General features: G+C 34.8%; 1 protein-coding gene across 2 annotated transcripts in view; it reads right to left on the bottom strand.

Annotated features, from left to right (window-relative positions):
• Positions 1–12,227, bottom strand: part of PSMD14 (proteasome 26S subunit, non-ATPase 14) — a 93,554-nt gene that overhangs the window by 64,290 nt on the left and 17,037 nt on the right. The window contains exon 1 of one of the 2 annotated variants that reach the window (XM_046658976.1): positions 8,113–8,257. The exons of the other annotated variant lie outside the window; for it this stretch is intronic. Coding sequence (XP_046514932.1) covers positions 8,113–8,169 — 57 coding nt within the window. The 5' untranslated portion in view covers positions 8,170–8,257. Of the gene's footprint in view, positions 1–8,112; positions 8,258–12,227 lie in introns of those variants that run through there. 2 annotated transcript variants of the gene reach the window in all.

Raw genomic sequence — 12,227 nt, 5'->3', positions numbered from 1 at the left:
TTCCTCCACTTGCTTTTTTCCCTTCATTATGTTAGTATGGATTAATCATGTTGTGATACGTGGAGATCATGCATTCATTTTCACCACTTTAGAAAATTTCACTGTTAAGCAAAATTATGTACACATTCTCCTACTAATGGACAATTAGGCTGTTTTCAATTTTTTCATATTATAAACTAGAGATCAGCAAACTATGGCCTCTGGGTGAGCCAGCAGTTTCTGAAAATGAAGTTTTACTGGAACACAGCCAGGCCTATTCCTTTTTGTATTACATATGGCTGCTTTACCACTACAATGGCAGAGTGGAACTGAGCAGCTACAACAAAGGCCATTTGGTCTACAAGCCCAAAATATTTACTATCTGGCCCTTTAAGAAAAGAGTACTGACCCCTGTTATAAACAATGCTGTTATGAATGTCCTTGTATCCATGTGGGAGACTTTCTCTAGGGAACATAATTAGGAAAAGATCTGCTAGGTTGTAGAGTAGGCAAATCTTTATCATTACTAGATTTTACCAAAATGTTTCCAAGATTGTTGTACACTAACACTAGCTTATACATGTTTATAGACCATTTGCGTTTCTTCTATTTGTATCTTTTGCCCATTTAAAGATGGATGTCTTTCTCTTACTGATTTGTAGAAACTACATATATATATATATATATATAGATAAGTAGTGCTTTGTCCATTATATGTTAGATATATCTTTCCAATCTGTGGCTCACCGTGTTGCTTTTTACATTTCTTCATGCCTCAGTTGCATATGAAAAATGAGGATTACAACAATAACCCAACTTCACACAGTTATTGTAAAGATTACATGGGTTAACATATTTAAAGTACTTAGAACAGTGCCCGGCACATGTAAGTGTTCCACAAATGTTAACTACTTATCTTATAATGGTGTTTTTAAAGGAAGATGAATTTTAAATTTCAATGTAAACTAATTTATCAATTTATCCCTTTAGTATTTGTGCCTTCTTGTTTAGAAATCCTGCCCTAAATATTCAATTTTACATGTCCATAAAGCAACATAGGCCTCAACTTTTCTTGTTTATTTACTCTCTCTGAATGCTAAGAAAGAATAGCACTTTCTGCTAATTTGGTTTCAATTAATTATTCAATTTCAGCATATTTTCTTAAAATCCAAGTACAATTTCAATACTGATCTCTCTAAAGTTCAAGTAGAAAAGAGACCTCCATCTAGAATATCCAGTTCAACACAAATTTTTTACCATTAAAAAGCAAGAGACATCTGCTTATGTCCAAGAGAGAGCAAAAGAGACTAAATTTACTTTTCCACCTGAGACAAATAAAAACAGATAAAACTACATAGAACAACAGTTTGTAAGACTGTTGATCAAGTAACAAAGAAGAGTGATCTCTGAGAAGTGGGAGGCAAAGGAGGTGAGCCCTATGACTACCCCAGCTTATTGCCTTGAGACAGTTTCCAGGCTGTACATGGGGAGGGAAACCAGGCAGAATCTAGTGGACTCTCTGAACTGAGGTGACGGAGCCGAGATTACTGGGAGACCAAAGCAGCTAGAGTTATCAGAACAGAGTCCCAAACAGAAAATAGTTACACAGAGAGAAAACCCTGGAGATCTTCTGAGGGTCCTCCTTCAGCATTCAGCTGAGTACTGAACAGTGCACTTGTGAGGAAACTACCCGAGGCTGGGGAAAGAACCAACCAAAAGGCTGAGAGAGAAGAGTACCTACCTCTCACACAGCATTAAGACACCAAAAGGCTGAGAGAGAAGAGTACCTACCTCTCACACAGCACTAAGACACAACAATCCTTAACGTGTATACATCTGATAACAGAGCATTACACTAGATAAGGCAAAAATGGACAGAACTGCAAGGAAAAACAGATAAATCCACTGTTATAGTTGGAGACTTCAACATCCCTCTCTCACTGGAAAGAGTGCCTGTTCCCATCAGCCAAACTGAAAAAACTGAAAAACGCACAAGGCACTATTAGACAGAAGGGTCTTGCCTGAATAGTGGAGAATGATGAGCCCTAGACTAAGCACTGTTCCAGTCTCACCAACCAAAGGTGACAAGCAAAACCAGAAAGAATGAAGTAACTTAACGGCATCCCATAACAAATATCCAGAATATTTATAAGAATAAAAAATAGCCAGCATACAACAAGGTAAAATTCACAATGTCAGGCACTAGTAAAAAACTACCAGGCATGCAAAGAAATAAGAAAATATGACCTACAATGAGGAGGTAAATCAATCAACTGAAACCAATCCAGAACTGACACAGATGTTAAAATTAGCAGACAAGGACATTAAAATGTTATTATAATTGTCAAAAAATGGAGACATGGAAGACATAAAAACAACCCAAATCAAACTTCTTGAGATGAAAACTATAATACATCAATCACAACAGGATAAAGTAGGGGGAATTTAGAGAGGCTGGGTGGAACTTTATCTTGGGTGTCCAAAAGGTGAAAAAACACTGTGAGATGAAAAATAAATTGAATAGGATTAATAGAAGACTAAATCTTGCTCAAGAAAAAAATGTATGAACTTAATGACAAAGCAATAGAAAATGAAAAACAGAGACCAAAAAGATTGGAAAAAAATTAATAGAGCCATCAGTGAACAACAGGACAAATACACTAAGAAAAATATACATCTTTGGGATCCCTGAGAGGGTGGAAGAGTGATAGGAGAATAGAAGAAATATTTAAAGAAATAACATCAAAATTTGCTGAAACTTGATGAAAATAATAAACCTACAGATGTAGGAAGTTCAACAAACCAAAAGCACAAGAAACTTGAAGAAAACTACATCAATGCACATCGTAACTAAAAACTAGTGATAAAGAGAAAAAGCTTAAAAATACTACAGAATAAGGACAGACATAGAGATCAATGAAACAGAACTGAAAGTTCAGAAATAAATCCTAACATTTATGGTCAATATATCTTTGACAAAGGGGTCAAGACAATTCAATGCGGAAAGAGTCTACAACAAATGGTGCTGGGACAACTGGATAGCTACACACAAAAGTATGATGCCCACCATGCACAAAGTGGGATCACAGAACTAAATGTAAGAGCTAAAATCACAAAACTCTTAGAAGAAAACAGAGGACTAAATCTTTATGAACTTTGGTTAGACAATGATTTCTTAGTATGACATCAAAAGTGCAAGTCATAAAAGAGAAGACCGATGCACTGGACTTAAATAAAAAATTAAAAAATTTTGTGTTTCAAAGGTCACCATCAAGAAAGTGAAAAGATAGCCCACAGACTGAAAGAAAATATTTGTAAATCGTATTATGTAGGTCCACAATAATATATAAAGAACTTTTATAGCTCAATACAAAAAGAAAAATAGCCCAATTGTTTAAATGGGCAGCAGACCTACATTACAAAAATGTTATGTCCTTCAGGGAGAAGGAAAATGATACCAGATAGAAATAGAGATCTACATAAAGGAAAGAAGAACACAAGAAATGATAAGCACACAGGTAAATATATGATTTTTTTCTTATTATTTAAATATTTTTAATAGACAATAGACTGCTATGTAAAACAGTACAGGAGTTCTTTAAAAACTTAAAAATAGAATTACCATATGATCCAGCAATTTCACTTCTGGGTACAGACAGTCCTCAACTTATGATGGTTCGACTTATGATTTTTTGATGTTATGATGGTGTAAAAGTGATAAGCATTCAGTAAAAATGGTACTTCAGACTGAATTTTAATCTTTCCCCAGCCTAGCAACATGCAGTACAATACTCTCATGATGCTAGGCAGCAGCAGCCAGCCGCAGCTCCCAGTCAGCCATGCGATCACATGGATGAGCAACCAATACACTTACAACCATTCGGTAACCATACAACCATTCTGTTTTTGACTTTCAATAGAGTATTCTACAAATTACATGAGATATTCAACATTTTATTATAAAATAGGCTTTGTGTTAGATGACTTTGCCCAATGGTAGGCTAACGTAAATGTTCTAAGCATGTTTAAGGTAGGATAGGCTAAACTATGATGTCTAGTAGGGTTAGGGGTATTAAATGCACTTTTGACTTAGGATATTTTCAACTTACAGTAGGTTTATCAGGACATAACCCCATTGTAAGTCAAGGAAGTTCTGTATATAACCAAAAGAATTGAACACAGAGATTAGAACAGATATTTGTGCAGCAATGTGCACAGCAGCATTATTCCTAATAGCAAAAAGGCAGAAACAACCCAAATGTCTGCCAATAGATGAATAAACAAAATGTGGTATATACATACTATGGAATATTATTCAGTCTTAAAAAGGAAGGAAATTCTGACACATGGTAAAACATGGATAAACCTTGAAGACATTATGCTAAGTGAAATAAGCCAGTCACAAAGGCAGAAATACTGTATGACTCCATTTATAAGAGGTACTAGAGTAGTCAGACACAGAGAGAGAGAAAGTAGAATGGAGTTTCCAGGGGCTGGGGGCAGATGGGAATGAGGAATCAATGTTTAATGGGTATAGAGTTTCTGTTTGAGAAGATGAAAAAGTTCTGGAGGTGGATGGTGGTGATGGTTGAACCACAACGTGAATGTACCTAATACCATTTAAAAATGATTAAAATGGTAAATTTTATGTTATGTGTATTTTGCTACAACAAAAAAAATAGACCACTTAAACAAAAATAATAAAAATATAGTGTGGAATTTTAACTAAAATGCATGACAATAACACAAAGATCCAAAGGGAAGATACAAAGTATACTATTTTAACATTCATATACTATAAGTGAAGTAGTATAATATCACCTGAGAGTAAATTGATAACTCAAAGATATATACTCTAACCTTACAGCAAACAATAAACTAGACGGAAATTCAACAAAGGTGATATAATGGAATTATTAAAAAGTTCAATTATTCTAAAGGAGGCAGAAAAAAGCAACAAAAGAACAAACCAGAAAAATAGTAAGTAAACAGCAATATGACAGATTTGAACTTATTCACAGCAATAACTGTATTAAATGCAAATGACCTAAATATCTCAATTAAAAAGCCAAGATTATCACACTCAATTAAAAACAAACAAGACCTACCCGGTATGCTGCCTCCAAGGAAAGTACTTCAAATAGGTCAAATAAAGACTCAAATAGGTTAAGAGAAAAAGATATAGCAAATTAAAACTAATCAAAAGAAAGCTGGAATGCCTATATTAATATCAAACAATTTCGGAGCAAAGAATATTATAAGGGGTATATAATAGTAAAGGCTCGACACGATCATCTCAATAGATGCAGAAAAAGGATTTGACAAAATCTAACATCCATTCCTGATGAAAACTCTGAATAAAGTAGAAATACTAGGGACTTCTGTAATCTGATAAAGAACATCTATTAAAAAACATACAGCTAAGATGATGCTTGACAGTGAAAGAATGAATGCTTTCCCACTAAGATCAGGAACAAGACAGGAATGTCCACTTTTAACGTTTCTATTCAACATTTTACTGAAGGTTCCAGTCAGTTCGTTAAGGCAAGAATAAAAGGAGTCTAGATTGGAAAAGAAGAAGTAAAACTGTCTGTTTCACAGACACATAACCAACGAAATAAAAATATCGCTTATAATGGCATCAAAAATATTAAATACTTAGACATAAATATGACAGGAGATGAAAATTCTGTACACTGAAAACTACAGAAAACTGCTGAGAAAAATTAAACAAGACCTAAATAAATGGAGAGATATACTGTGTTCACGGGTTGGAAGATTCGATATTGTTAAAATGTCAATTCTCCCCAAATTGATGTGTAGATCTGGTACACTGTCAATCAAAACCCCAGGAGGTTTTTGTTCATAGAAATTGACATACTTGATTTTAAAATGTATATGAAGATGTAACGGACCTAGAATGGCCAAAACAATGCTGCTAAAAAGAACAATTGGAGGACTAACACAATCTGATTTCAACACTTATTACGGAGCTACAGTATTCAAGACAGTGTAAGTACTGGCTTAAAAAAGATACAAAAATAGATAAGGGAACAATAGAGATTCCAGAAATAAAGCCATACACATAGGTACAACTGATTTTCAACAAAGGTGCAAATGCAAAAGTAGAGAAATAAGACGGTATTATGTTAAGAGAAATAAGGCAGACTGAGAAAGACAAACACCATACAACTTCACTCACATGTGGAAGATAAACACAGGGACAAAGAGAACAGCTCAGTAGTTACCAGGGGAAGGGCGGCAGGGAGTGGGCACAGGGGGAGAAGGGGAGCACTTATATGGGGACAGACAAGAAATAATGTACAGCTAAAACTTCACAATGATGTAAACTATTATGAATGCAATAATTTAAAAAAAATGAATTAAAAAAGTAGAGAAAAAATCTTTTCAACAAGATGTGATGCAACAATTGGATAATCACATACAAAAAGTGTTTTAAAAACTGAGCGTGATCCATATCTTGCATCATATATAAAAATTAATTCAAAATGGATCACAGACCTAAATGTAAAACTTAAAACAATAAAACTTCTACAAGACATAAGAGTATCTTTGTGTCCTTGAGTTGGCATAGATTTCTTAGATATCATACCAAAGCATAATTTATAACAGAAAATTTTTGTAAATTAGACTTCAAAATTAAGAATTCTGCTCCTCAAGAAATACTAACACAGTAAAAAAAATCAGCCATAAAAGTTTACTACTTCAATATAATTCTAAGGGTTTTATTTCAAATAAGCAACATAATTGAAAATACTAAAGAAAAAAATGATATCCAAACTCATAATACATAATCCATATAATTTTAGGACCTATGGCTACTTCTAAACAGTATCAGCATTTTTATTTTCCTGTTTTCTATCAATATTGCAATATACCATAAAATACTGAAACACAAGCAATGTTGTATTAAGACTGTGACCATGCTGATATTCAACCACTGGCTGACAGGCAAGGCACCACATAAGAGCTTGATATGTACAATTTTGCCAGGTGATATATAAAAGTTCTAAATTAGCATACGAAAAGTTAATCTACAGATGGCTATGTACAATTCAGAGAAGTCAAGTGAATAAAAGGTGCAAACTGCCTGTACTCATAATCCTAAAATGAGCTAAGCAAAGCTTTCTGAATGTTCTGCCACAATTCAATATTAAACATAGGCCTGTGGGCTTGTTATGGTCTCATTATTAAAATAATAAATAACAGTAAGGCTATAATTATCTACTGCTCCTATTTTGAGCTCCTAGCACCATTCTAGAGGTCCATTACATACATTACTTTTAATCATCACAGAATCCTGCAAAGTGGAGGCTATTGTGTCCACTGTATAAATAAGTAGTTAACCAATGTGTCCAAGGTGATCAAGGTAAGTGGTAAAGCCTAAATTCAAAGCTCCCAGTGTTGTAGTAAATATCCTTTTGAAAACACTAAGATAAGAAACAACCTAAATGGGTAATGATAGAGGTACTGGTTAAATAAATCATGATTCATTCTTAAAATGGAATATCAATCATTTAAAGAAAATGAGGCACCTTTATATCTATGGATGGGACAATCTCTAGGATATACCACTAAGTATGTATACAGCACTGTCCACTACAGTGGTCACTGGCGACATGCAGCTATTTAAACAAATTACTCCTGACCACTACCCTAACTTCGTTAAGCATTCATACATCCACAATACTACTTGGGATACCATGCAAAAGATTACAGTTGCTATTTCTGAGGAATTAAAGAAACAGAGACAGAAAAAACATCAGAAGAAAAATGCTTACAAAACATGAAAGGGTAGCTGTGGTCAAAAAGCACAGGGGCCAGATCTATTCTTTTGGGAAGGAAGGTACTGGTCACACTGTCACATCTATTTCTCTTCTTATACTTTCGTTTCATGCTCTACAGAGGAGCACTTATTAAAAGCAATACAGTCTTTCAGTTCTGCTCTGAAGTCATTTTTTTTTCAAATGTCATACACTGAACAAGTTACTTAAAACGGCATAATTGCTATATGCCTCAATTTCCTCAAATGTAAAACCAAGACGTTGTTTAATCAATGTTATTTACTAACTACTGCATGTTTTTGACTAGGAGAGGGAACAACAGCCAAACCTTTGAGATGAAAAAGGCACAGTGGTCAGTACTCCAAAAAAACAAACAACAAAACATTTGAATCGATACTTTTCTCTCACTGGGAGACGGTCAACTCTGGGAGGGTGAAGGGCCTCGGGATGATGCTAATATATGAAAATCTACCCTGGAAGAAAAATGAATAGGAATTAAGATCCCAAACCGTCCACTTTCCTTCACACTGACACTGCATTCTCATTCTCTCTTCCTCTTCCATGGATCTCAGCCACCAATTAGATCTGGTCTAGCTCCAGAGCATGGCCTTTCATCATTGCCCAATACATAGTGAGTTTACACAGGTCAAAGATCTGTGCCAGTGCAGACAGAAGGCCAAGCTGGTGTCCACAAAGTGACATGGGCATGAATTTGTCCCCACACAGACTGGTGACCAGGAAGCCTGCCCAAATTTCAGGAATCTGGGTTTGTGGAAAAAGAAAAGCATGGTACAGTCCTATCAGATAGTAATGTCATTCAGAGACGCCAATATCTAACCATATCCACAATCATTCAAGAAAGTCAGCTTACTAAGGAAAACATCCTACAAAATATAAGACCAAGCAAAGAAGATGTGGCATAGCGAGGAAGGACACATAACAATTATTTCTAGAAATTTGTATTTCCAAGTTACTATTAAACAAATTTTTAAATGTAATAATTACCAATAACTAATTTAAATCCTTAAAAAATTTATAGGACAGATGTTAAATTTAATTCACACAATTTTCACATGTAGAAATCTCAACACCTATGTGACCTTAGACTACTACACACTCATTTAAGGGAGTGAGGCATTTGAAAATGAGTTTATATTAACGGGAAAGTGCAAAGAAACTTGCCAATGCATGCCAGCTCCATGGCCCACAGGCAACAAGCATCGCCTGCCTGTGCCAGTCAGATCACCAACCAACATTATTGTGAAGGCCATGAAAGAAACTGTTAACACTCTGGTTTAATCTCAGCACAGGCCAGAGCAGCAGATTAAGCAGAACTTTACATCAGTGGCAGGTCTCCCAAGTTCTCTTGATGCCACAGAATTCATAAGTGGGATCAGTATGTTCTAAAAAAACATGGTACTGCAAAAGGAAAAAAAGGTTCCACAGCATCAAACAGTGTAATACTTGAAACCTCACCATCAAAGTGACAGTTTTCAAGTGCCATTTATGATGCCCTAGTCTGGAAACATCCCAGCTAACCCATCTGATCAACAATTTCACAGATGGAAGCACTTGATGGCTAATTGGCAAGTCTATTATTCAAATAAAACAGCTCTCTGTACCTCTTCTTTCATTATTACAAGTCAAGGTACAACAAGACTGGTCATTCAAATTAGCTTAATAAGAGAAGCCTCTCTCCCAAAATTATTTCTTTTAACAAAACAACATATTTTGGCAATTAGCTTAGAGCACTAATCAGTTTCTAAATAGTAAGGAAAATGTTTTATAAACTAAAAGGAATTAAAAAATGTAAACCTTCTTTAAAATGTCTACTATTTGTATCCTCTACCTTTATCAATATATCAAGATATACATTATCATAGGGAATAAAACAAATGAAATATTCACTCATTCCTTAAATATTCTTAAAACATAGCCCAAGTATTATGTGTCATAATAAAGAAAAACCATCTCAGATATTTTAGGTCTCCTAAAAATTTAAAAAGCAAGTGTCTTACTCTTCACCTACATTTTGAAATAAAGATTTCCAGACTATTTAAGGTTCAATTTATGAAGCTTGTAGCCAGTGACAACAGTATAGATTATTATCCGAGGAAATGTTGATGTAGAATACGGTTTGGCATCAGAAAGACTTGTATTCCTATTTTAGCTCCACTTCTTAAGTTCCGTGACTTGACCCAATAATAAGGAGATAATGATCCCTACACATATAGGATTGTTGTGAGGATTAAAGGAGGAGATTAGATACATAGAACAACTCACATCAAAACATGAGAGGCACTCAGCATTAGTCCATTTGGCTCTCAGCCTTCTCCCACCCCACTTCTATAAATTCTACAGGGGAATCCTGATACAACTGTCAAAATATACGGGTTCTCACAGGCTGGCCCGGTGGCACAGCCATTAACTTCGCACGTTCTGCTTCAGTGGCCCGAGGTTCTCGGGTTCAGATCTGGGTGTGGACCTACGCATTGTTTGTCAAGCCATGCTGTGGCAGGCATCCCACATAAAATAGAGGAAGATGGGCATGGATGTTAGCTCAGGGCCAGTCTTCCTAGTAAAAAGAGGAGGATTGGCGACAGATGTTGGCTCAGAGCTAACCATCCTCAAAAAAAAAAAAAAGAGAAAAAATGTGGGTGCTTTTACAGATCCATACATCTGCTCTAGATCCCACTGATAATTACGTTCCCTATTCAGAGTATCTGGCTATCTCCTTATACTGCTATAATTTTCACAGTCCCAAAGGAAACCCCCAAGGAAAAGCCTTGTAGAAAGACTGAGCTATAAATATTCAAAGTCTCATTTAGTCTATAAAATAGAAATTATGAAATGTGTGTAGTAACCAGAAACTGCAAATAGGAAGGAAGTATCCAGAAACTGTGGAACCAGGTGCACCAACTACAGTGAAATCAAAATTGGATGATAACATCCCATACATTTGGAATATTAAGATTATATTGTAATATCTTAGTTTCCTACATTGGACAGAAGTATCTTGTTTCTCATCCCATATACCCTTTCTACCAAACACGGCATCAGATGTCATAGATCCATCATATCCTTGACTTCAAATCTAAAATCTTAACATTTCATTTTTCCTCATAATTCTGATTTTCTATTTCATCAGAATGTGATTAATTTTGGAAGACAATTTCACCGTAATTGAAAAGACATCATTTTATGTTCTTTGTTCTAAAAAACTCAAACAAAATCATTTGTGGTAATTTCATATCAAAATAGAAATGTAACATTCACAAGTGTCAAAGACCTTTCCCCTTGAAAGAACAGTCACAATTAGAATGTTCAAATAAAATGACACAAATTAACCATACTGCACCCACCAGGAATTTATTTCCCTTTTACTTATTTGAGAAATCTGAAGCGTAGATTTGAGAACTCTCAGAAGCACAACATTTTTCATGGGGTTTAACATCTATTCAGAAGAATCACACTACAATGACAACTAGAAAGAGTGTGCTCTAATTAGCATGCTTTTGACCTGACCTCTTTCCTAATTTTCTACAGTAGAAACATCAGCTCAAGTACATGAATAGAATAATTAGGAACTATACTTTTAAAAATAATAAAATTATTACATGACAAGAATAGCAAGTGAAAAAAAATTAAAGGCATCTTATAGTTTTGCTTTGTTTCTAAAGCAAAATCACTATTTCTAGTTAAGCAAAGAAATAAAACAATTAAAATTTCTTGACCCTTCCCTACTTCTTAATAGGAAGAAAAATGGCCAAATTAATCTACCAACGTTTATAAAGGCTCTTTGTAAATGTTCAGAGGATCACATCAGGACACGTTCAAAGAATAAAAGGGAGGAAAAAGGTAACCAGAAACATCCATCAGTATATAAAAATGGTCAATACACACAGGCTAAAGAGCTCAAGGAACAGAAACAGAACTCAAAAAGCCTTTTGTAAACATCTGCTCATTTTCATGCTACTGCACTAGTAGTAAATAAAGGTTTCATTTCAAATGTGACAGGTATGAAGATTAACTGTACATATTAATCTATGCTGGCTCAAGCCACACAAGAATTTCTCTAGCAGATACACAATAAAAATAAAACATCATAATCTGTCATTTATTTTAAAATAGTATTGTAGTAGCTTCTTGTCTCTGCTTTCATTCTTGCCTTATGTCTCAACTCCAGAGTTTCCAGGTTCTTCAAAAATATAAGTCTGATGAGCAAAACTCCTTTGCTCAAAAATCTCTGACTTCTCAACTCACTCAGAAGAGAATTTTCTACAAGACCCTACATGATCTAGTCTCTGACCACCTCACTAGTGTTATCCTCTTCAACTCCAAGACTGGGGGAGAATACGGAATGCTTAAGACATGAAAAAAAGTCTTGAGAAATAAATTAAAAACAAATTTCTGATTTTGTTTTACTTGGTGGCTTTTTTAAAA

Source organism: Equus quagga, chromosome 4, assembly GCF_021613505.1.
Source record: "Equus quagga isolate Etosha38 chromosome 4, UCLA_HA_Equagga_1.0, whole genome shotgun sequence".
Classification (NCBI taxonomy): Eukaryota; Metazoa; Chordata; class Mammalia; order Perissodactyla; family Equidae; genus Equus; species Equus quagga.
This window is presented reverse-complemented; position numbering and strand designations above follow the sequence as displayed.